This window comes from Danio rerio, chromosome 14 (assembly GCF_049306965.1).
Source record: "Danio rerio strain Tuebingen ecotype United States chromosome 14, GRCz12tu, whole genome shotgun sequence".
In the NCBI taxonomy this organism is placed as follows: domain Eukaryota; kingdom Metazoa; phylum Chordata; class Actinopteri; order Cypriniformes; family Danionidae; genus Danio; species Danio rerio.
Genome location: NC_133189.1, coordinates 19,701,199 through 19,724,955, shown reverse-complemented (window position 1 = coordinate 19,724,955; position 23,757 = coordinate 19,701,199). Strand labels below are relative to the sequence as shown.

At 36.2% G+C, this 23,757-nt stretch overlaps 1 protein-coding gene across 2 annotated transcripts; it reads right to left on the bottom strand.

Moving 5' to 3' along the window:
* Positions 1-4,824: 4,824 nt before the first annotated feature.
* On the bottom strand, positions 4,825-23,308 carry wfs1b (Wolfram syndrome 1b (wolframin)). Of its 2 annotated transcripts, none has more exons than XM_679418.9 (8): positions 23,148-23,308; positions 18,375-18,617; positions 16,792-16,868; positions 14,897-15,041; positions 13,243-13,410; positions 11,318-11,395; positions 11,054-11,205; positions 4,825-6,762 (listed from the first exon to the last, which is right to left on the bottom strand). In XM_679418.9, exons 2-8 carry the CDS (start codon positions 18,607-18,609, stop codon positions 4,930-4,932), a joined length of 2,688 nt encoding a protein of 895 aa, XP_684510.3. In that variant the 5' UTR covers positions 18,610-18,617; positions 23,148-23,308; the 3' UTR covers positions 4,825-4,929. The 2 variants fall into 2 exon arrangements, with proteins under 2 accessions (XP_684510.3, XP_073777873.1); XM_073921772.1 differs by lacking the exon at positions 23,148-23,308 and adding an exon at positions 21,006-21,061.
* Positions 23,309-23,757: the final 449 nt, after the last annotated feature.

The window sequence follows — 23,757 nt, the reverse complement described above, 5'->3', positions numbered from 1 at the left end:
GTTTTTACACATGGGTTATATGTGCGGAAAGGTTGTTCAGCCACTAAAATCTTCCAGCGAAAGATTAATGTAACTATTTTCAGTTTCATAAGGGACCTTTTACAGCATTGATAATGTAGATTTTTATTTAGTTCAACAACAAAACAGCAGCAAATGGCGCTATTCCACCTAGCCTGCTTTACTAAGACAAAGAGCTTGGAATGACGAAGAGGCGACACTTAATAGAACGTTCCATTGCAACAGCAGTGCCCAGCAACAGCCCCGGATTCCGCCATTTTGGAGTGAAAGCCATGGGCTGTCCATTGGATCTCATTGCTGTTGCGATGGCAAGCAGCTGCTTTGTTTTTTATTTATATTAAAAGCGCATTAAGGCCGGGATCCAACCTGAAAGACGACAATACAACACTAACGATCACAATCATCGGCACTTTTAATAGTTTATTTTACAGACTTATAATATGCTGTCATTCTATTGGAGTTTTCATTCCAAAATGGCCGCCGCGGCATCTAGTGGCTGTTTTCCAAATTGCACTAGAGTGTCGCCTCTTGGTAATTCTATGCTTTTTGACTGAGGTGAAGTTGCTTTAATATTCACATTGGTTAATTTTTGAACAATGACAACCTGTGATGCGCCCCCCTATATGTTTAGCGCTATTCTGAATATTGGGTTTAAAATAGCATGTAAGTATGGCTTAGCAATTAGTGTAATTCCAGCACCCGCCGGCCAACCACTAAGCATAGTTGCTGTAGGATCAAGCATATGAGAGTGAGTCCAGTGATCCTTGCATGGATGAAATACTGCACATTTTGACAGGTTTTGCTTGCTACACAACTGAAAACTTGCTAGATATAATAGTTTTTCGTTCAGAATTGTAGTAATATAAAGTACTATAAAGCTGGTGAATGACATGATCCAGTGGGTCTCTGTCATCTTTAATGTGCACATTCGTGTTTCAAGAGGCATGGTTGTGGACGGCAGGGAAGGTACTGTGTTTTAACTATATTATGTTAACCGTTTAGCATTTAAGTAGATCATCTACAGCACCTTTAAACTTCAAATTAAGGGGAAAAAACACCTTTATTTAACTGTTCCTTCTCTGTAGTGTCAGTATAGAGTGCTCATGAGCGCTGTGTAGTAATGTATCCCCAAACTCTCCTTCACTTACATAGAGTGAAGCATGACCTAAATGTAATCATTTCAAGTGTCAAGCCCTAAAATTAAAAGCTTGGTGGTGATGTTCTTTATTATTTTATAGTTTCACTTTTTGCTTTTGCCATTTTAGGACTCAATAATCATACGTTTCAAATTTAGATGAGTTCTTTATCGACAGTAGAGCTTATTTTCTTTCTGACATTGAAAGAGTTTCCTGCACTATATAGACTTTTCTTTTTAAATACAAAACTATTCTAAGCAAGCTCCATCTTATACCAGTGTATGCACACAAACATTCACAAACTGTAAAATAAAAAAGTTCCAAAAGCACCTCTAATGTGTTTGAAACAGTTAACAGCCTGAAAGTTCTCCAACGTAATGAAATTAGACCACTTTTTGTGCTGAGGGCATATTCATTTTCTCTCCAAATAAAACTGATCGAATCAATTATTTTCCATCTAGACTATTCTGATTATGTTTAATTTTGCACATATTATTTCATACCATTAATGGATTCGATATCATCATGTATGATGATTATAAAAACATTAGCAGCTCGGTTTGATATTGTAGAAGGGGAAATCAGTCCATTTGGATGTTATTTGTGGTTTGAGCAGGTAATCCTGCGCTTGAGCTGGTGCCATCGGTTTGTGTATTTTTGTAGGATTTTTTTTTTCCCTTTCTAAACTCAGAAACTTATCCGGTATCACTGGCTTTCAGATGAAGTAAGCCACATGTCTGCCAGCCACTCTAACTCTTCTAGTTACTCGGGAAAAGGATGTCTGGAAAAAGTATGGTTTTAAGGATGTCTGTGGCTGACAAACCTAAGCTTCCAGAACGGTTTCAACAGATCCTAAGGTTTATGCATACTCTAAATGGCTAAATGTAATAATAAAAACACCTGTCCTTTAAATATATACAAATATATATATAATAATTAATTATTAACTTATTTAATATTAACTTATTTAATTAATAACTTATTAATTAACTATTAACTTATTTAACACACTTATTTAACTTATTTACACACACACACGTGTATGTATGTATGTATGTATATATATATATATATATATATATATATATATATATATATATATATATATATATATATAAAATTTTTTTTTTTTTTTTTTTGCTTGCTAAAATCAGCATCACTACTGCTACTATTTATTATAGAGGGGCAAAATCTTAAACACCACCATGTCTTACAGTATTTATTTAAAAATATATATATATATATAAATATTAATTAAATATTTGATATCTTGAACAGCCTTTAAATCAATGCAGATATCCTGATTGTCTGTCATATTTACTAAATCTAATACCTGACGTTTGAGTCAGATTCGAGTACATATTTACAGTCCTTGACACAGTGCGAAAGTAATGCTGGATTGAGACTTTATTAATTATCTTTTTAAGCAGAGGTTAAATGTTTTTATTTTTTTACTGCATTCAGATTTCAGGAGATACATTTATACTGCCATCTAACGGTTGTACAGTTCATAACATCTGAAATAACTGCCACCTCATTGCACAAACTAGATTTACACATCCTTTTAAAACAATATGAGTGGTGTTTGTACATCTAAAACTTGTTGCCATTATTATGGGCTGTTATGTGACTGTTTTAATATTCAGAGTGTTTTAAAAATGTTGTTAAACAGTTGCTAGGGTTCTTTGTGGCAATTTATTGGCACAAGTCAAATGTGTCCACTCATAATCTCTTAAGACGTTATGAAATACAGATTGGAATCGTAGCAAGACATAAAGCCAAAATAGGCTTACTGTGAGTAAATTGAGAGAACAGAGTTGATATGCAGGCATTTGTGTGGGTGTTTTCCCTCTAGCTGTATAGGGATAATAAATAATAAGTGGCACTTCAGTATTGACTGTTATATAATGCAATGAAAACACATTCACATATTTATAGTACCGCAAATGGAATTTATAAAAGTGCTTATGTTCACACAGGACAAATTCAAATTCTAGGCAATGTTTTAATAATGTGCAATGTAGTAGTCAGATTGTACCTTCAAAGCTATGTTCAAACATATTCAGGGTTTAAAAGGTCTTCTTAAATCCCAAAAATATTATATTGTTTATATATATATATATATATATATATATATATATATATATATATATATATATATATATATATATATATGACAAAAACAATCCCAAACTTAAGTCTTAGACCCTGATTGTATTGTCCAGAATTTCCACAGAAATCATCTTCAACTGTTCTATTTTTTCTAAAATGTAAGTTACTTAAATCCACGGCACACCCAAACACTGTTTTCCAAACACAAACTAAATTAGACATAGCATCATCTATTCAACATCAGTGAAATAAAGGAAAGAAAGTGCATATAACTCTCACTGTAGAAGCTTTTTTAGAAATTTTGGCATCGGTTCACATTTCCTTATGATATTTAGGATGTAAGCATACGTTTTGAATCAGTTTTGTAAAGTAGTTCAGGGATTGTAGTGGTATATTATTTGGCTCTCGTCTCACAAAGATGTCCATATCTAGTCCTGGTAGACCCATTTGCAAAACATTTATCTTTAACTCATTGGCATCCATGCTTGATTCTTGAGGATCACTGTCCTATTGGAGTTTAGCTCCAAATTACACATACTCCAATCAGCTAATCAAAATTTGTACTGATTGGAATGTTCCAGAAAAGTGTGTTGGAGCGAAAGTATTCAGGACAGTTGTCCTCCAGAAGCAAGATAAGACCATACCTGCCAACATTTGTCTCTGAGATTCCGGGAGAGTGGTGGAGGGGTGTAGCGGAAGTGTGTGTTTGTCTGAATGACACAGTTGAGGATCGGGTTAGTAACTGTACTAATGTGTTTGTAACTGTACTATGGACCGGGTTTTGGGCGGCCACTGTGATCAGATATTATACCAAAATTAAATTACCAAAAAGGTTTTTTTAATACGAAAAAGCTTAGATTCGGGGCGAAATTATGGGAGTTTTCCAGGAGAATTTAAAAAAACGGGAGGGTGGCGGGATATGGGTCTGAAATGCAGAAGACTCCCAGGAAAAACAAGAGTGTTGGCAGGTATGGATTAGACACCCCTGATTTAACCCTAAATAAACACACCTGTACCAGCTAATAAAGATCTTCAGAATTACAGTACAAGTAAATTCCATGCAGGTGTACACTAGAAGACTGCAGTTAAACTATGCAGGCCCAAATGATGCCCAGGGGGGTGATCTCCTGTCTTGCAGAGTTTAGCTCCAGTTTGCCTCAACACAACTGTAAGAACGTTTCTAGTATTTCTAGTAAGAAATTGATTAGCTATTTCATGTGTGTGTTTAATTAGGTTAGGAGCCAAAATATGAAAGACAGTGTCCTTCCAAAAGTAGGATTAGACATCACTGCTCTAAAAGTATTGGACACTGCTTGCTAAAGCAAAGGTTTTAAATTTCAGTCCTAAGGAGCCAGCACTCTGCACAGTTAGTATGTATAGCAGCCTATTTAACTAAATTGATTTAGATCAACAGCACATTAGGAAAAAGCTCCATTAACTGAGTGTAAAAAAGAATTACCAAATGTGTAGAGTAGTGTATCCCTAGGATATATTAAGGCTCCGATTACATCTTTGTTCATTTTCAAATAGGAAATGGACAAAACAAGATGACAACGCCTTTGGCGTTTTGATCATGCCTTCATCAAAAGCACTTTATCAAATATCAACAGTCTCTTGCACATAAAAATTTAGTCTAATACTGCAGTGTATACCAAATGTCCTTTTACACAGATACTTCTGTAGTAGCTGCAGTAGCATCCATCTCAGCTGAAAGTAGAGGATGGAAAACAAAATTGAAGGCAAATGCTAAGGCATTTCTGGCATTAACCCTCCAATCCTGCTCGATCTTGACCTGTCGTCGTATTGGTATAAGAGGTGAGGCACAAGTCTTGCAGTTCAAGGCTTTAAGCTCAAACACTGGCCATTTGCTGCCCAGTCTGCCCTCGAGAACTGTACTGAATTCCACCACACTGCCTGAGCTGAGCACCAGCAGGACTCTCCGGAATTCATTGCTTGCCCGCAATACAATGTCTTTTGTGCCATCATCAAAATCTTGTGCCCCATTGCGCCCCTTCTGGGGCATCCCCATGGTCACTTCAAACTTGTAGTGGTCAAAACGTTTGACATGACACTTGTGCTTTGCAAGTGTCTTGAGCTGACACAGAGGTTCAGCAGGTCCCGTCTGATTCTCATCACAGGCAGGGTACTCCTCTCCATACAGACATCGGACCCAGTCTGCTATCAAGACTGGTAGAAGATTAACGACAGCTTGTGCCCCATTCTCAATCTCAGTGACACGAACATACTTGAACCGTCCCTCCCACGTCACTCGGTGTCCCTCTAAGTGGCTGCAGATGATCTGGGCATGTGCCATGTTACGCTCCTTCCAGGCACGAGGGCCGCACAGGTCACTGTACTCCTGCCAGGTCAGGGTGGAGTTGTATACTTTCATCCCTTCCGAACGGTACACGTAGAACCAGCTGAAGAGCACCAGCGCTGAAATCCACACAAGGATCAACTTCACCACACTGCTACGACGCAAAGAGCGAAGCACTGCCAAAGGTGACACGCTAAAACGAGTCCACCAGCGAAGCAGGACAGGCAGCACGCAGATGCACACTGTTACGATCATTTTGGTCAGTTCCAGGGCGAGGAACCACTGCACCAGCTGAACCAGCATTACAGCTGCTAGAGCCAGCGACAGCACGGGCAGAGCAAAGAAAAAAAGTAGGTAGCCCACAACTGAGCGCATTAGCCCCAATACAGTGGACTCTTGCAGCAGCGTAACACACACTTCACACCAGATGAAGCACACTAGGTTGGGAAGAAGCACACAGTAGGTGCCACGTGCACCACCTGCTGTGGCCATACGGGTACACAAGAACAGAAGGTAGAGATAGAGAACACAAGGCACACCTACATGCATTACCAACCAGTCACCAAGGCGCATGCTGAACCAAGCGCCGCCAATTATACGACCCACCCAGCCTCCCAGCAACCGATTAATGAATGTAAAAATGGCGGAAGCAACCTGGGAAAGTAGAGCAAATTTGGCATGCTGTTGTGCCGTTGGTCGCAGGCTCAAGTAGCTGCTTACAGTGAAGAAGACTGCAACCATAGCCAGTTCTGAACATGGCAACCAGGACTTGTCAGCCACAGGAAACGAAAAGATAAGGAAAAGCGTAGAAAGGAGAAAGTAGAGGTATGGCTCAAGGTGATTCCATGTGAAGTTAGACTCGGCCTGCTCCAGGTCAATCCCCGGCTCAAAATGAGACAACATGACGGTCAACGCTCTGAAGTTCTCCCATGCCTTGCTGTTCTGGAAGACTCGGAGGGTGCAGATGACCATTGACACAAAGGAGAGGTAGAATATAATTAGGGGGATGACGAGGACAAAGAACTCCAGGGTGAGGTTGGAGATGATGAAGAAGAAGATGAGGGTATTGACATGATGAGTAGGTATAAGGGCGCTAATCCACTGCATGCCTGCACGCGACGCCCAGTCAATCAACACCTCTTTCACCTCCAACACTGCATGAAGAGGAAACTTCAACACCTGTAGGTATAAAAAATAATATTGTTAACTTAAAAACAATATTTGTTTCTCTTAATTGATGGCTGCACCTCAAAAGATGGGGAACTACATCCAAATATTAGCAATGTCAATAGCACATATAAGCCCAATCCCAATTCTATTTTTGTTACTCCTACCCCTTCCCCTTGAAACTGAGGTGAAGGGGAAGGGCTTCAAATTTTACCCCTAAGAAATAGGACGCCATCATTTGTCATCGCGATCTCTTGCTTCATATGAGATCGACGATCGCGACTGCTGTAGTTATTCCAGTTGTGTTATTTGTTGATATTTATCTTCAGGGAAATCACCAAAGGCAATAATATCACGTTATCATAATGATACAATGTGGCAATAAGCTCGTAACTGTACTGTGTATTTACACCATGGTCATATTCATCTATGTAAACACACGAAAACAACAATAACGTCATATCAGACACTGTAAAAAGCTCATTCCCAGCCATAAAACTTTTCTGACACGGGTATTCCAGTGTCTGATTTGAAAGTATGTTGTGGGACTACTATAAAGGAGTTATTGGGGATTAGAGATGGCGAAATTTAGTGTTTTTAGCGTTTTTGTTTTGTTTTTTAAACATGACGGTAAAACATGAATGCTGTTATGAATGTTTTAAAACACATTTTTCACAATAATGACAAAAAAAAAAACTAATTTGTGCATCTTCTGACTTTCATGCTGCCGCTGAAGCTGGTGTATTCTGGGAAATTATGTACCCCTTGGTTTCGCGTGTGGTCCTGAAAAATCGTAGTTTTAAAGGCTATCTAGCCCTACCCCTTAAGTTGGATTTATACTTTCGCCTGGTGCAGCATTGTGCACCTCTGCTGACGGCACGCGCACCTTGCGAAACGGATGAGGCTTTTATACTTGCTGCGTTTGCCGTTGTGATATTCTGTAAACAACAGGGGGCGGTCAAAAGAAAATGACTATAAAGTCAGATGGATAAATGGAGAAGTAGAAAGTTTCTGGAACTACGTCATATCATTAATATCATTCAATATTTTAAAACTAATTATTTTTATTGTTTTTATAAATTATGTTCATTCATTCAATCTTGTCGGCTTAGTCCCTTTATTAATCCGGGGTCGCCACAGCGGAATAAACCAACAACTTATCCAGCAAGTTTTTACGCAGCGGAAGCCCATCCAGCTGCAACCCATCTCTGGTAAAATAAATTATTTTAATGATTATAAAGATTTTTATAACCATTCAAGATTTTGATGCATCACTTGCTTTTGTTCATATCTCGGACAGTTTTACCTATTAAAGTGTATTTAAATATTATTGACAACAGAACATGAGCTGCTCTACAAATATATATTTTTATTATGGCAAGAATAAAAGCATAAAAGTACACTTACTAAAAAATACTGATGTTATTTTTAGATTTAGCCCGCTTCACAATTCACACATTACTGTCTGGCTAGTTTTTGTCCTCTTATGATAAAAAAAGCAATAATGGTCCAACATTCCTGACTATTATCACCAAGAAAGCCTAGAAAAGCAGAGCATCAGTATATTGTAAACCGATAGCTTCAAATGTTCCTTTCCAGTTATCAAAGAAATAATTTGTTCCTTAATTATACTTTTATAACTATTAAATTGTTTTACATTTAAAATGGTAAAATATACATCAGTGCAAAACCTATAAATAGTGGAAAAACATATTTCTGTAATTGTGTACCTGGGTTTCCACTTTTGCATGGCCTCTTTGGCTTTAACAAACTGATCCCTCAGGTTTTTTCAAGCCTTTTAACATAAACTTTCCTCATTCCCCGCAGCTGTTGCAATTTCTAGTCAAGAATTATTGATCAACAGGTAATCTTTATGATTACGGATCATAAGGATGTCTGTACATTCGTACTGTTTCAGACAAAATCTCTTCAAAGTGGTTTATTTTCAACTCAAATCAAACGCGGTGCCACACGCACTGTTCGCTCAAGTCTCAAAAAAAAGCATGCGCTCCGCCGGCCGAAATCATGTCGTGTGCACCCTAAGCAAACCTCTGCAAACTCCACGATGGCATCACATTCACCGAGCACACTCAAGCGAAATAGCAGATGCGTTGAGTATAAACCAGGCTTTAGCCCTACACCTTCAAGCTAAAAAGAATTGAGATACCACTACCCTTTCACGTGAGCGCGCAAAACGGGTAAGGGAAAGCCCTAAGGGGTAGAATTGGGATTGGGCCTTACACTTTGTATTTAATTAGAGATAGCTGACCCAAAACTATAAATGTCTTTTGTAAATTTAAACCCATAATACTTCTGTTATGGATTTAAATGAAAATTAACATTCATTTCTAATTTTTGGCCACCATTGAAAATCCTAACAATCAAAAGTACTTCTTAGTGTCAAGCAAGCCTGTTAAGCTTACGTTATTTATTGTCGCCATATACATGTTGATTAATATCAGCATTTTAACAACCCCTAAATTAAATGTGTTAAGATTAAACCCACTTAGTGAGTTCACCCCCCAAAAAAATAAGGCCATCATTAGCTATGTTTCCATCCAAAGATGCAAATAAATGTATGCGGATAACTGAAATATCGCATATAAACAGGCAAATAAAGCAGTGTTTCCATCCAGCAAGTCAAAGAGAACAAAATAGTCACTGATTCCTGATTAACTAGCACCGAATATCAAAAGTAAAAATGGATCTGCTGCTGTAGGAGAAGCTGCGTCAATCTTTTCTTTAATTAATAAATGACTTGCACCTCAGAAGACAATCCTGTCACGCAATGAACATGTGGTGGTGTTTGAAGGCATGAGACGCGGAGCACAGATGCTCTTGACAGTTCTGGAGGTTATTATTAATATAATAATACTAATTCTGAAATGGTTCATGTGTTTTAGAATGACCAAAACAGCATTTCATATGTTTTACAGTGTGCTCAGCTTGCTGGTTTGTCTATTCATAGACATTTTTACCATCACATGATTTCTTGCAACAAAATAACATGTCGACTTTTTTAATTCGCATATTGGAATTTGTTCTGGGGCGAGGCAGTGGCGCAATAGGTAGTGCTGCCGCTTCACAGCAAGAAGGTTGCTGGTTCGAACCTCGGCTCAGTTGGCGTTTCTGTGTGGAGTTTGCATGTTCTCCCTGCCTTCGCGTCGGTTTCCTCCGGGTGCTCTGGTTTCCCTCACAGTCCAAAGATATGTGGTACAGGTGAATTGGGTAGGGTAAATTGTCCGTAGTGTATGAGTGTGTGTGTGTGTGGATGTTTCCCAGAGATGGGTTGTGGCTGGAAGGGCATCCGCTGCGTAAAAACTTGATGGATAAGTTGGTGGTTCATTCCGCTGTGGCGACCCTGGATTAATAAAGGGACTAAGCCCTTACAGAATTTGTTCTGTAAAAATGTTTCCATCTTCAGTTTATGTGCATCTTTTTTTTAATTAAATAAAAAGTTAATCCTACTCAGTTATGTGCATGTTTTTTATGCACATTTTCAAAATGTATGCACATCTTGGCGTTTCCATCAAACACTTTTTTATGTGCATATCTAAAATGCGCCTAAAAATAGGTGGATGGAAACGTTTCTCATCCTTGACTTGTTCCAAACCAGTTTAAGATTTTTTTCCTATTTTTAAAATGTTAGAACACTGTAACCATTGACTTCTGTGTTATTTGTTTGTACGCTCTATAGATGCAAACGGTTACATGTTCCTAACATCCTTAAAATATCTTTGAAACAAGTGCAGGTTGAGAAAATCATTTCACAGACAGAATTTTACAATACCCTTATGTACTTAAAAAATTAGCTGCACGCACTTTCAATTAAATTATGCCAATTATTAATATTATAAAAACATAAATACTGTTATTATGACATTTTGAGTTTTGCAAGATTTTGAATCAGTTTACATTTTTTGGGGTTTAGATTTGAACTTTAAAATACAATCCCTGTATTTGTAGTAAACAAGGTAACTTTTACCTATAGAGATAGGATGCAACACTGATGGTGTTACTTTGATGTATTTGTATTGCACACATGACATTTACCACAAGCTCAAATTGACTTGGAAAACTTTATATAGCCTAAGGTTTTTATATAACATTTAATTTAGAATCTTGTGTAAAAAATGTGTTTTACACAGTTTGTTCCCATTCCATCTTAAGGATTATAAAGAGTATTTCACAATTATAATCAGTTTCACTTTGGTTACCATTTGTGTGGACAGCTCACCACATAGGCAGTCCACAATGAATCAGTTCAGCAAGTTTTAACATCCAAACAAAAACATAAGATCACCTTCTGGTGCAAAGGCAGCTCATCTGGATGTTTTACTGGCTCTTCATCATCGTCATCATCATCCCCTGCTACCCCTTCCATGGATGGTGAAATGCCCTCAGCGTATTGTTTGGTATTCTCAACAAACTCTTCTACACCAATGCAATCAGTCTCTGCCAAAGCACGAATACACAAATTCAGGTTATTATATTAGTTTTTTATCACATAAATAATACCGGTATAGAACTAAACAGACTCTAAAAGGAAAGATAATGATGCATTTACCATCTCTTGACACCAAACTCTCCAAAATCTTTCTTTGTTTCTGTATTGGGCTGGAGAGAGGGCTGCGGGAAGCGCCATCTACAGGGGGACACATCACATGTCAGTTTTAGTAAACCTCCCTTAATAACCTTTATGTCATTTCAAATACATACCCTGTTTGTTTAAATTAGGAATACAAATAAAGACATTTTTAATTCAATTGTAGCATTTTCTGTTCTTTCATTCACCCTAAAACCATCATGAACACCCCTATGCATGCAAATTTCTGTCTGTCTGAAGGCTAGCCCATTTTTGGACTGTTAGACCAGTGTTGCCAACTATTTTCAATGAAAAGGTGCCAAGCCCTACCCGAAAAGTCACTAAATGTTGCTAGATTACATCATACGTCAATTTGCATCTTACTAAAGCCATCACGTCCAACCGTTTCTCTTTCTTTAACAGTCTATGGTTAAAAAATGGGTATTTATATTTGCACTACACTTTATGCATGCATGTCTACTTAACTAAATGTATTGCTTTTTGAACACAGTATATCAGTATAGATGTGTAACGAATTTGCAGTAATCTCTCAGATGTAATAAACCCTTACAAGTTCCGAAACTGTCACTAAAATATTAGTGATTGTGAACAAGAAAAGAATAAACAGTCAAACTAAATTGTTACATTTAAGACAAAGGACAAGCAGAACGGTTTGACAAGGAAACAAGGAAAATACCTCACACCCGAGGTGCTAAGTCACTTGCCATTTCGTGCCTCAAATTTAGCCTTTTTTGAGACAAGACATCCATGTTTGGACATGCCTTTTAAACATAATATTGCTTGCTGAGATGTTTCTCTTGGATAAAATGGCTTGATTTATTTAAATTGTTATTTAAAAAATCTTCATGAATGTTTGAATTAATCTTAAGCACTATCAAAATCAAATTGATTAAAATATCTGGTAAAAAGTTTGTAAAGTTTGTTGGGGAAATGCCAGTACAGTGTAGTCAACCTAAAGCTGTATTTGTTAGCAAAATTATAAGGTTAGTAGCATTAAGTTGAATTTGGAATGAGATTTACACTAGCTACTGTTAGTTTCTGTGGAAATAGTGGCAGCAAAGTCTTTAATGTTAGGCTAATTATCAATGTCAGAGAGCGGTCGTGCGAGTGCTAATGAACGTCACCTGATTGCGCACCGGTCTCGAGTCTCATGGAGGAGTGGAAGCATAAACGACAGTGACAACAGAGGATGATGAGAGTGGAACCTGGACACTTTGTGTTGTTTTGGTTTGTTTTCAGTTCAGCTGTAGTCTCTGTGAAAGACTACACCCACCTGTTTGTTTTATGTTAATTTAACAAAATTAATTAATTAACTTGTTTTACGCCTCCTTCCCGATGGCCAGGAATTCAATCAGATATTGTTACTTATGCCAATTAAAATCCACATGAACCAAAAGTTGAAGAAAGTTGTATTTCAGTATGTTGACGTATTTCCAACTGAAACAAGATAATGAGTGGGGGAAAGGTTTCTTTTTGTTTTGTGCATCACTCCCTCATAGCAAACTAACGGTAAGAGGGGTGTGGTTCAGAATGTTGTGGCTAAAGCAGTGAAGTTGACTTCAAAAAAGAACCGCTACTTCAAACGCGGAAGCAAATGGTCAGACTTTGATCGAAGATATAAATAGATGAATAAATGTTTTAAGTAGATTTATTTGCACAGAATAAGGGTTCACCTACAGAATAACAATGTGCCCTAGCGAAATAAACATTGTTCATTTAGATTTTTGCACGGACATTCATATTTTCTTTCAGTGTGATCTTTCAGCAGGGTCCACAGAGCACCCTATCCTTATTTTCAATAAGTCAGACTTATTTTGGATTTACAATGACATATTTGTTCTGGAAGGTGACAAGTTTTACAAGATGACAAGAAGGTAATGTTTTACCTGTGTTGAGCTGGCTCACATTTTCCAGAAGTTCAGAGGCTGTGATGTTTTTCTTGCGGTCTGGATTGAGTTTCCAATACATGAGCAGAGCTGCTTTCCTTACGCTGCGCTGAAAACGAGATTCACATGCCAGGGAACACACCTCCTCTCTGTTCTCCGCTGTGATGCCTGACACACAACATCTCATTTATTATAAAGTCAGTCTAACTGCATGCAGTTTTGGGTAAGTTACATTAAAAAAGTAATTGATTGCTAATTATGAGTCACTAGTAGTGGGCAAAAATCTATAATAAAAGTTTGTTTTGACAATATTTGTGTGTACAGTGTGTATTTATTAGGTACGTAAAAATACACACTTGCATTTATATATTTAATAAAATGTTTATTTATTTTTAGATATATACACACACAGTTGAAGTCAGAATTATTAGCCCCCCTGTTTATTTTTTTAGCAATTTCTGTTTAACGGAGAGAAGATTTTTTTCAACACATTTCTAAACATAATAGTTTTAATGAGTAATTTCTAATAACTGATTTATTTTATCTTTTCCATGATGACAGTACATAATATTTGATTAGATATTGTCAACACTTCTATACAGCTTAAAGTGACATTTAAAGGCTTAATTTGGTTAATGAGGTAAACTAGGCAGGTTAAGGTAATTAGGCAAGTTATTGTGTAATGATTGTTTGTTCTGTAGACTATCGAAAAAATATATAGCTAAAAAGGGCTAATAATTTTGTCTATAAAATGGCTTTTAAAAAATTAAAAACTGCTTTTATTCTAGCCGAAATAAAACAAGACCTTCTCAAGAAGAAAAAATATTATTAGACATACTGTGAAAATTTCCTTGCTCTGTTAAACATTATTTGGGAAATATTCAAAAGAGGAAAATAAATTAAACGAGTGCTAATAATTCTGACATCAACTATATATGATAAAAACTGCATCTACACATTTAAATATCTATGTAACAAATTTGTTTTGTATGGTTTTGTTTTGGTGTATTTGTGTGTATCACATAAACATATTACACACATATATTATGTAAAAACAAACTTTTAATTTGGATGCTATTAAGTATTATTATGTTTGGCCCAGCACTACTAATTACATAATTACAGTTGTATTTAAATTACTATTCTAATTATTGGTGTCCATGTAAAAATACTCAGTGTTTCTTAACGTAACAATAATTTTTAGACAACTAAAACCTTCACTAGTTTAGAAATTACAGCCAGTTAAGATGCAAAAAAATAACATTTACAATTACAATTATTTGTTTCGCTGTATTTATACATATATGCATTTGTCTTGATTATTGTTAAAATAAATATAATTAAATATAATTAAAATAAATAAAACAAATAAATAATAAATATAAATATGATTATTCTGCAAATTATACATTACTGTGCTTCTCTGAATTGATTTATATAGGACTTTTGAATTTATGTCCCATATGTGCAAGTATACGTAACTGTAATTAATGACCAAAGAAAAAATAATCCCTTACTTTAAGTTTTCATGAGAAATGTAATTTAATTATAGTTACTAGAAACTTTGTAACTAACTACTTTAAACACTGTTTGCAAGCACAGAGAAAGAGATTCATGTTTTTAAACTAGATATGATAAGAAGTCTCAGGTTTACCCCTCCTGTCATGCAGGCAGCGCTGTAGCAACTTCACTGCATCTTTTCGTCCATTTTTGGCTGCCTGGAGTAGCCATGTTACAGCAGTAACAGCATTCACCTCTTCATCTTCTTGCTCGGCTAGTCTCAGGTAATATCTACCAATCTGCCCAACAAGACAAGTGTTAATTAATTTTGATTACTCTCTAGCAGGGGTGTCAAACTTAGTTCCTGGAGAGCCGCAACACAATTTAGTTCCAACCCTGCTTCAACACACTCAAGCTGCGGCCACACTAAACTTTTCTCCACATACAGTCGTGGCCAAAAGTTCTGAGAATGACACAAATATTAGTTTTCACAAAGTTTGCTGCTAAACTGCTTTTAGATCTTTGTTTCAGTTGTTTCTGTGATGTACTGAAATATAATTACAAGCACTTCATACGTTTTAAAGGCTTTTATCAACAATTACATGACATTTATGCAAAGAGTCAGAATTTGCAGTGTTGGCCCTTCTTTTTCAGGACCTCTGCAATTCGACTGGAGGGTGGTACCATTATTTATTCATGGCTGTGTTTTTGGGCAAAATTGTGAGTGAGCCCACCCGCTTGCATGAGAAGCAACCCCACACATGAATGGTTTCAGGATGCTTTATTGTTGGCATGACACAGGACTGATGGTAGTGCTCACCTTTTTTTCTCCGGACAAGCCTTTTTCTAGATGCCCCAAGCAATCGGAAAGGGGCTTCATCTGAGAATATGACTTTGCCCTAGTCCTCAGCAGTCCATTCGCCATACTTTTGGCAGAAGACCAATCTGTCCCTGATGTTTTTTTGTTTGTTTTTTTGGAGAGAAGTGGCTTCTTTGCTACCTTTCTCACCTTTTCCGGAGAAGAAAAGGTGAGCACTACCATCAGTCCTGTGTCATGATCCTGAGACCATTCATGTGTGGGGTTGCTTCTCATGCAAGGGGGTGGGCTCACTTACAATTTTGCCCAAAAACACAACCATGAATAAAGAATGGTACCAAAACACCCTCCAACAGCAACTTCTTCCAACAATCCAATAACAGTTTGGTGAAGAACAATGCATTTTCCAGCATGATGGAGCACCGTGCAATAAGGCAAAAGTGATATCTAAGTGGAAACTCCCCAGATCTAAATCCCATTGAGAACTTGTGGTCAATCCTCAAAAGGCGGATGAACTATCAAAAACCCACTAATTCTGACAAACTCCAAGAACTGATTATGAAAGAATGGATTGTTATCAGTCAGGATTTGGCCCAGAAGTTGATTGAGAGCATGTCCAGTCGAATTGCAGAGGTCCTGAAAAAGAAGGGCCAACACTGCAAATTCTGACTCTTTGCATAAATGTCATGTAATTGTTGATAAAAGCCATTGATAAAAGTTTAGCAGCAAACTTTGCGAAAACTAATATTTGTATCATTCTCAAAACTTTTGGCCACGACTGTAGACTTCCATTCATAAGCACCCAAATGTGTCAGACTGGAAACGCAAGCTCGTGCGACAAGTTTCGCAGTTCGATGAGTTGCAAAGTTCAAGCTTGGTGAACTCTAACCTACGAAATCGCATCACATGACTGTGTGAGACCAATCGAAGATCAAAACATGACCTCTTGAACAGAAATTTAGAATATGGACTAATCACTTGCTTTTTGAAATGTCTATCCCTTTTCGCAGCGCCTTACAACAGAAACTGACAAACAAACTCTACAACAAACTCTAGTGTGACCGCAACTTTACCCTGCAGATTTCAAAGCCTGAAGAACTCAATTAGTTTGATCAGGTGTGTTTGATTAGGTTTAAAACTAAACTGTGCAGAGCTGCGGCCCTCCAGGAACTGAGTTTGACACCTGTGCTCTAGAGATACGACATGCTTTTGTTCATTTGTAGCATTCTGACCTCTGTCTGTGCTTTAGCATCTCCATTCTTTGCCCTCTGTTTAAGATCATCAATGCTCAGCTCCTCTTTGCTTTCCCCTAAAAAAAGGAAACACACACACAGACACACATTTGCCTTTCAAATCAGATGTTCAGCAGTGACTGCACACACCACCTTATTTGCAAGTGTTCAAGGAGTGTGTTCAGGTATTTTATAATATGTGTTTAAGCTGAGGGTGCTACACATTGATTTCTTGAAAGTGGAAAAGATTAAAAGAAACCATTAAAAACATAACGACAGCTGTCAACATATCATTATATCAAATAAACCGTGTATTGATATGTGATAGTTGTGTGTGTTGCAAACTCAGAAGTTGGATTGCACGATACTGAAAATATTGCAATATTGAATTTTTCTGTGATAAATATTGTGATATGGATACAGTTTAACAAGATTGAATAGCGGGGCGACATGGTGGCGCAGTGGGTAGCACGATTGACTGACAGCATAAAGGTCTATGTTTCGAGCCTCAGCTGAGTCAATTGCCATTTCTATGTGGAGTTTGCATGTTCTCCCAGTGTTCGCGTGGGTTTCCTCTGGGTTTCCACCACAAGTACAAAGACATGTGGTGTAGATGAATTAGGCAAGCTAAAATTGTTCGTAGTGTATGTGTATGAATGAGTGTGTATGGATGTTTTCCAGTGCTGGGTTGCAGCTGGAAGGGCATCCACTGCGTAAAACATATGCTGGATAAGTTGGCAGTTCATTCCATTGTAGCGACCCCAGATTAATAAAGGGATTAAGCTGAAAAGAAAACGAATGAATGAATTAAGATTAAATAGCAGTATTTGATGGTTTTCTGGGGAGTCTAGCAGTATTCTGGTAGAGAAATTGAATAATCACAATAAAAAAAAACTTACTTTGCTTTGTCTCATTTCTAATGGAAATATCTAAAAATTCTTAGATCAAGTAAAAAAAAAATATTGTTTTGATCCTAAATCAAACCAAAAGTGCTTCAGGAGAAGTTAATGTGTCGATGCTCTTTGGATAAGGGATTCATAAAAATAAACAAAGTGATTGTAAGTCCAAGGTGCTTGAAAAAAAAATATTTAGAAGAAATATTTAATAAATTATTTTGCATGTAATCTAAACGTTTATGGTCTCCTGTAACTTCTATAGAAGTGAAAAACTAATATTGTCAATGGGGACCAAAATAATTCAGAAGAAATTAACCCGAGGAATAAACCAGAAGAAATTAATTTGGACTTGTAACAGGTGGAAAAGTGAGTAAACGATGACACAATTAGTGGATGTACTATCCCTTTAACAGACACCGGTGTTGCTAACTTGCTAATAGCTAAGGATTTCCGAAATCTAAAAATAGCTCCCCCGACAAGAACAACACTGGTGCCTGTGTAATAGAATAGCTGAACTAAATGAACACAATGACTCATGACACAAGATATTCTTGGGGAATACCAATGTGGAAGTCATCTGACTACTCTTGACCGGATAAAACAATCACTGACATGGGACTGATTTAAATGTTATCTCTGTGGTGGTTTAGCAAACTGTGAGCTAGTAAGTGTGAGGTGAATCTGTACCCTGAGGAGGAAACGCTGATTGTCCTGGAAAGGCAGTGCTGGAATTGCTGGCTGCGTTCAGCTGGGATCGACCCATCTGAGAGGCGTGATGTGGGGGCGGAGTCATGGCTGAAGGAGCGGGGCTGGGTGTTGAAGAAGAGGACACTGGATGAATGTTGTGTCCAGACACAGAGAATGCTGGAGAAACAGGTGATGTTGGGGCCGACAGCTGGGATTCAAGCAGAGACGTGTCCATTTTTAAGCCTTGAACAAAGAAAAAAGACATAAAGAAAATGACAAGAGCTCTTGAAAATTACTGAGTTAATTTTCCTTTGTTGAAAAAGCAAATCTATAAAATACCCTTCTCCTTTTTGATAATAAAAGAAATATTCTTTCATTTAATCTTTTTAACGTTTAAAAAATATTTTAAGTGACTTTTTTAAAGGACTTAAACTTAAATTTGTTAATAAAAAAAACTAAAATAGTGACTCTAAAATTAATTTTAAAAGAGTTATGTAAGAAAAAAAGATGAGGACCTCTTCAAGAAAAAAAAAGCTTTATTCCACAATAGTAGTAACAAAGTAGAGACAGCACTTCAGATACAGCGATGTTGGAATGAACACCGATGATTCTCCGTTCAGACATTTTATACAGCTTCTTCCCATTTGATCATGTTAATAAGAATTCTCTTTGAATGTTGGTTAAGAACAAACCCAGACCTTTTGGTAAACTCACTCAGCATGGTTTCTCCTTGAATGTAAATTAGGCATAACAATAGCCTTCCGTTCCCAGATCTTTGATGGACTTACAAGTGAGAGCACTCACTGTTTAAAATAGATGGTTAAAAGAATCCCTTTTGATCAACAGATTTGATTACAGATGCTACTGTAAGTGAATTATCGAGCACAGAACACACTTGCAAAATGAAGAAGTTGGGTTGAGGCTAGGCATGGGCCAGTATAAGATTATGACGGTATAATAACCTTGGATAAAATTATCACGGTTTTGTGATTACTACTCTAAAAAATATTCTTTTTAAATGTCTGGGTAATAAAAATGTTTCCCCTTTAAAAAAACAATATATTTTATTTTTTGAAAGATTTATAATATTTTGGAACAGTAAACATGTCAGGCAAAATAATTCAAATGAATTATTGACTACTGCTGCCTTCATTGGTTTTAAAAACACAGATTTCTTTAATTTAAAACAGCATCTTTAGATAATGTGTTTCTGCTGAAGATACTTTTGTCCTAAAAAACAAAAAGCAAACATGTAAATAAAAAATCTTACACATACTTTAGTAACAGTATTACTGAACTTTTTGGTGGTTTTAAAACCTTGACTTTTCCAAACCGCAGTATACATTGAAAATGGTTATCGTCCTATGCCTAGTTGAGGCTGACTAATTTCTTACAGTTATCTTGTTTATTGACTTATAGATTGAGTTAATGTTTGTGTTATTCTGTTAACTACTAATAATTAATAGAGGTAAAGTTGATTTTATATTCGGATATTTAGACATTCCTTAATAACATAATTTCAGAAAAGTATTCTTTGCATATTCTAAATAAGGAAATCATATAAGCAGCCAATGACTATCAAAGTGCCATACTTGCATGCTAATTTCAATCAAATATTCAAAGTAACATGATAAACAATATAGAGACTGCTAAATCAATGAATGTGCGAATTTAAAATCAACTTTACCTCTATTAATAATAATATTATACATTTATTTTTTAAATAAATAAATAAACAACTTATTAGTTTAAATAAAATGAATGGATAAAATGCTGTCATTTGGTGGAATAACTGTAAATAAAATTTACAGATAGCAATAAATGAAAACATTTGTTATTCTGACCAATTGTCTTTTTCTAAAAAAAAAAAAAAAAAAAAAAAAAGTCAATTACAGATCTTTATAATAAAGCATTTAGACTTTTAAGATAAAACAAATATTAACATTTCACTTAATTCCATATTAGATCAATCAAATTAAACGTTTCTAGTGACTTCCTTTTTTGGATCACAATAATGATTTTAACATAGTTAAATTACTGACTTTAAGTTACTGTTTTTTGGAAATCTTTTAATACAAGCTATTGCTTGGTAAACAGCCAGAGTCGCATATGAAGCTGAGACTGAGGTAAAGTTAGTTTTATATTCGCACATTCACACTTTCTCCATAATATAATTTCAGAAAAGTATTTGTTGCAAATTCTAAATAGTGAAATCATATTAGCAGCCAACAACCATCAAAGTGCAGCATTGTTTACCGTCAATTATAGTGGTAATACTGCCTTAAATTAGAAATAAAATTGGTTTTATATTCGCACATTCGGACTTTCTCTTAAATATAATTTCATAAAAGTATTATTTGAAGAATTATAATTATTATTAGAATTAAATATTGACTCTAAATAGCGAAATCATATTAGCAGCCAATGACTATCAAAGTACAACATTGTTCACAGTCAAACAAACTGTGTTAATGTTGTTTTCAAGTCACACTTGCAGGTCATTTCAGACCGAATATTCAAAAGTGCCGAGGTAAACAATACAGAGAGTGTGTCACAAGTTGTCACTAAATGAATGTGCGAATTTAAAACCAACTTTATCTCGATGAAGCTGAGCTGTCATTCATTGCTCACCCGTGTCACCTTCACTGCTGACCGGTGTTACGGTTTAACTGGTGACCGTGTTAACTGGTGTCCCTTTCCAGATGTAAGCTATTCACGTTTGCAGATTGGCAGATTCGTCACTTTTTCACAACAACAAAACATGTCCATACCAAATAAAGATTCTTATTACTTGGTGTCAGTGTCATTGTGTGCATTATTGATTTTAATATCTGTGTAGCAGAACAGTATATAACCAAAATAAATCTAAAAAAAATAATTAGAATTTACATGTCTTCAACAGGATTCGAACCCGTGTAGTGTAAAGGTTTGGCACACGTATCAATCAACTTATCTCACTGAGCTACTCGGAACTTCAAACGAAGCGGTCTGTTTGAATATTTTTGTCAATTAAAACATGCCCTGCTGTGGTTGTGGACCCGTGTTAACATGTTTCCATCGATGTTAACATGTTTACATGTTGTTTAGTTACATGTACTCGCATTAACGTGTTTCTACAAACTCTCCCGCTGATAGAATAGCTCTCTGTGACTAAACGATGCTTCATCAGTTGCTCAAACCATGTTTTTTCTTAGTTCTAGACTCCTGTCTACCTGTGCCTTTGGAGTCGTGTTAACTCGTGACCCATGCTCATACATGTAACGTAAATAAAGATTTTATCAAAAAAAAAAAAGGAATACAATGACGATATTATTATGCAACATAATGTCTAATATATATAATATATATTTCATATATAATATTATGCAACAGAATATTAGAATGCGATCAGAATATAATAGTCCCATTGACTCGTGTTATCCTGTGTCTACAAAAGTACACGAGCTGATATTTTCTCAGAATAGCTCTAAATGACTACGATGTTCCGCTAAATAAGCATACGTTATAAATCGCATTCTCCTCCCCCCCCCCCCCCCCCCCCCCATTTTATCTGAAAGAGAATTTAAAAAAATCAGGCTACATAAACAAAACTCGTATGTGGATTCGAACCTTCTAACAAAAGAGACACTAGAAAGCAACACATGAGTAATCTAATTGAGCTATCAAGCACTGATGTAGGCTTAGCAGCTTTTAATAATTTTATCGCATGTAAGTTAGCCAAACCATGTTCATATGTGCCTTGATACAGATGTGACCAAGATAATACACTGAAATGTTGCGATTTTCAATTAATATTCTGTTGCATAATATTATATATGAAATATATATTACATATATTAGACATAATATGTTGCATAATAATATCGTCATTGTATTCCTTTTTTTTATAAAATCTTTATTTACGTTACATGTATGAGCATGGGTCACGAGATAACACGACTCCAAAGGCACAGGTAGACATGAGTCTAGAACTAAGAAAAAACATGGTTTGAAAAACTGATGAAGCATCGTTTAGTCACAGAGAGCTATTCTATCAGCGGGAGAGTTTGTAGAAACACGTTAATGCGAGTACATGTAACTAAACAACATGTAAACATGTTAACATCGATGGAAACATGTTAACACGGGTCCACAACCACAGCAAGGCATGTTTTAATTGACAAAAATATTAAAACAGACCGCTTCGTTTGAAGTTCCGAGTAGCTCAGTGAGATAAGTTGATTGATACGTGTGCTAAACCTTTACACTACACGGGTTCGAATCCTGTTGAAGACGTGTAAATTCTAATTTTTTTTTTTAGATTTATTTTGGTTATATACTGTTCTGCTACACAGATATTAAAATCAATAATGCACACAATGACACTGACACCAAGTAATAAGAATCTTTATTTGGTATGGACATGTTTTGTTGCTGTGAAAAAGTGACGAATCTGCCAATCTGCAAACGTGAATAGCTTACATCTGGAAAGGGACACCAGTTAACACGGTCACCAGTTAAACCGTAACACCGGCTGAACAGAAAGTAAACTTCCACTATAGTAAACAAACACACATTTGAGCAAAACTGCGTCAAACGGATCAACAAAGCAACAGGGAGCTAACAAACTCCCAAACACCCCAGCAAAAAAGCACACGTAGCCTGTTTGTAAACGCCTTATTTTTCTCTTTCTTTTTTGTTTTGTTTTACAGAAATACATAATTAAAACTATACAGCGAGTCTTCATTCCCTGACTGCAGTGTAATTTCTGCAGCTTTATTTCTCTTAACTTACCTGAGCTCCTCGATCAGTCCATCATTTGGCAGTGCTGTCCGCACAGCTTTTGGTATTTTAGTCAGACACGATCTAAGTAAAGTAAGTGATGAGAAAAGGCCTGTCCAGATGCAGCTGACTAAATAAACCCTCCTTCCCTGACTGACTGACTGGACCAGAATGTTGACATGTCCTATTCAAGTTCCTGTTGCTGCCTCTGTCGCTTTTCAAAATAAAAGACCTAAAAATAAAATAAAATATATAAAAAATGTATAATATAAATATTTTTTTTAAAAAGTACATACCGATTTCAATATGGGCATTTCATATATGTTGGACATGTATCTTCATCTAAGTGCAATAAAAACTTTAGGTATATCATGTTATGAAATAATGTGCCTTTGTTTTGGCATCTGTATATATAATTGTTGTATGTAAAATTAAATAAAAAAATCATGCATGCTGTTTTTGGTAACTTTAAGCAGCTTTTGAAACGTGACACAAAAAACAAAGAATGAACTGTTGAACACCAGGACACACCATACAGTAGGTCTATGTGATGCTAGTTGCTAATTAAATAATATGTTTATAGGTTTAAACAAAGATGAAGAGGTACTGAAGAATTTTTGCC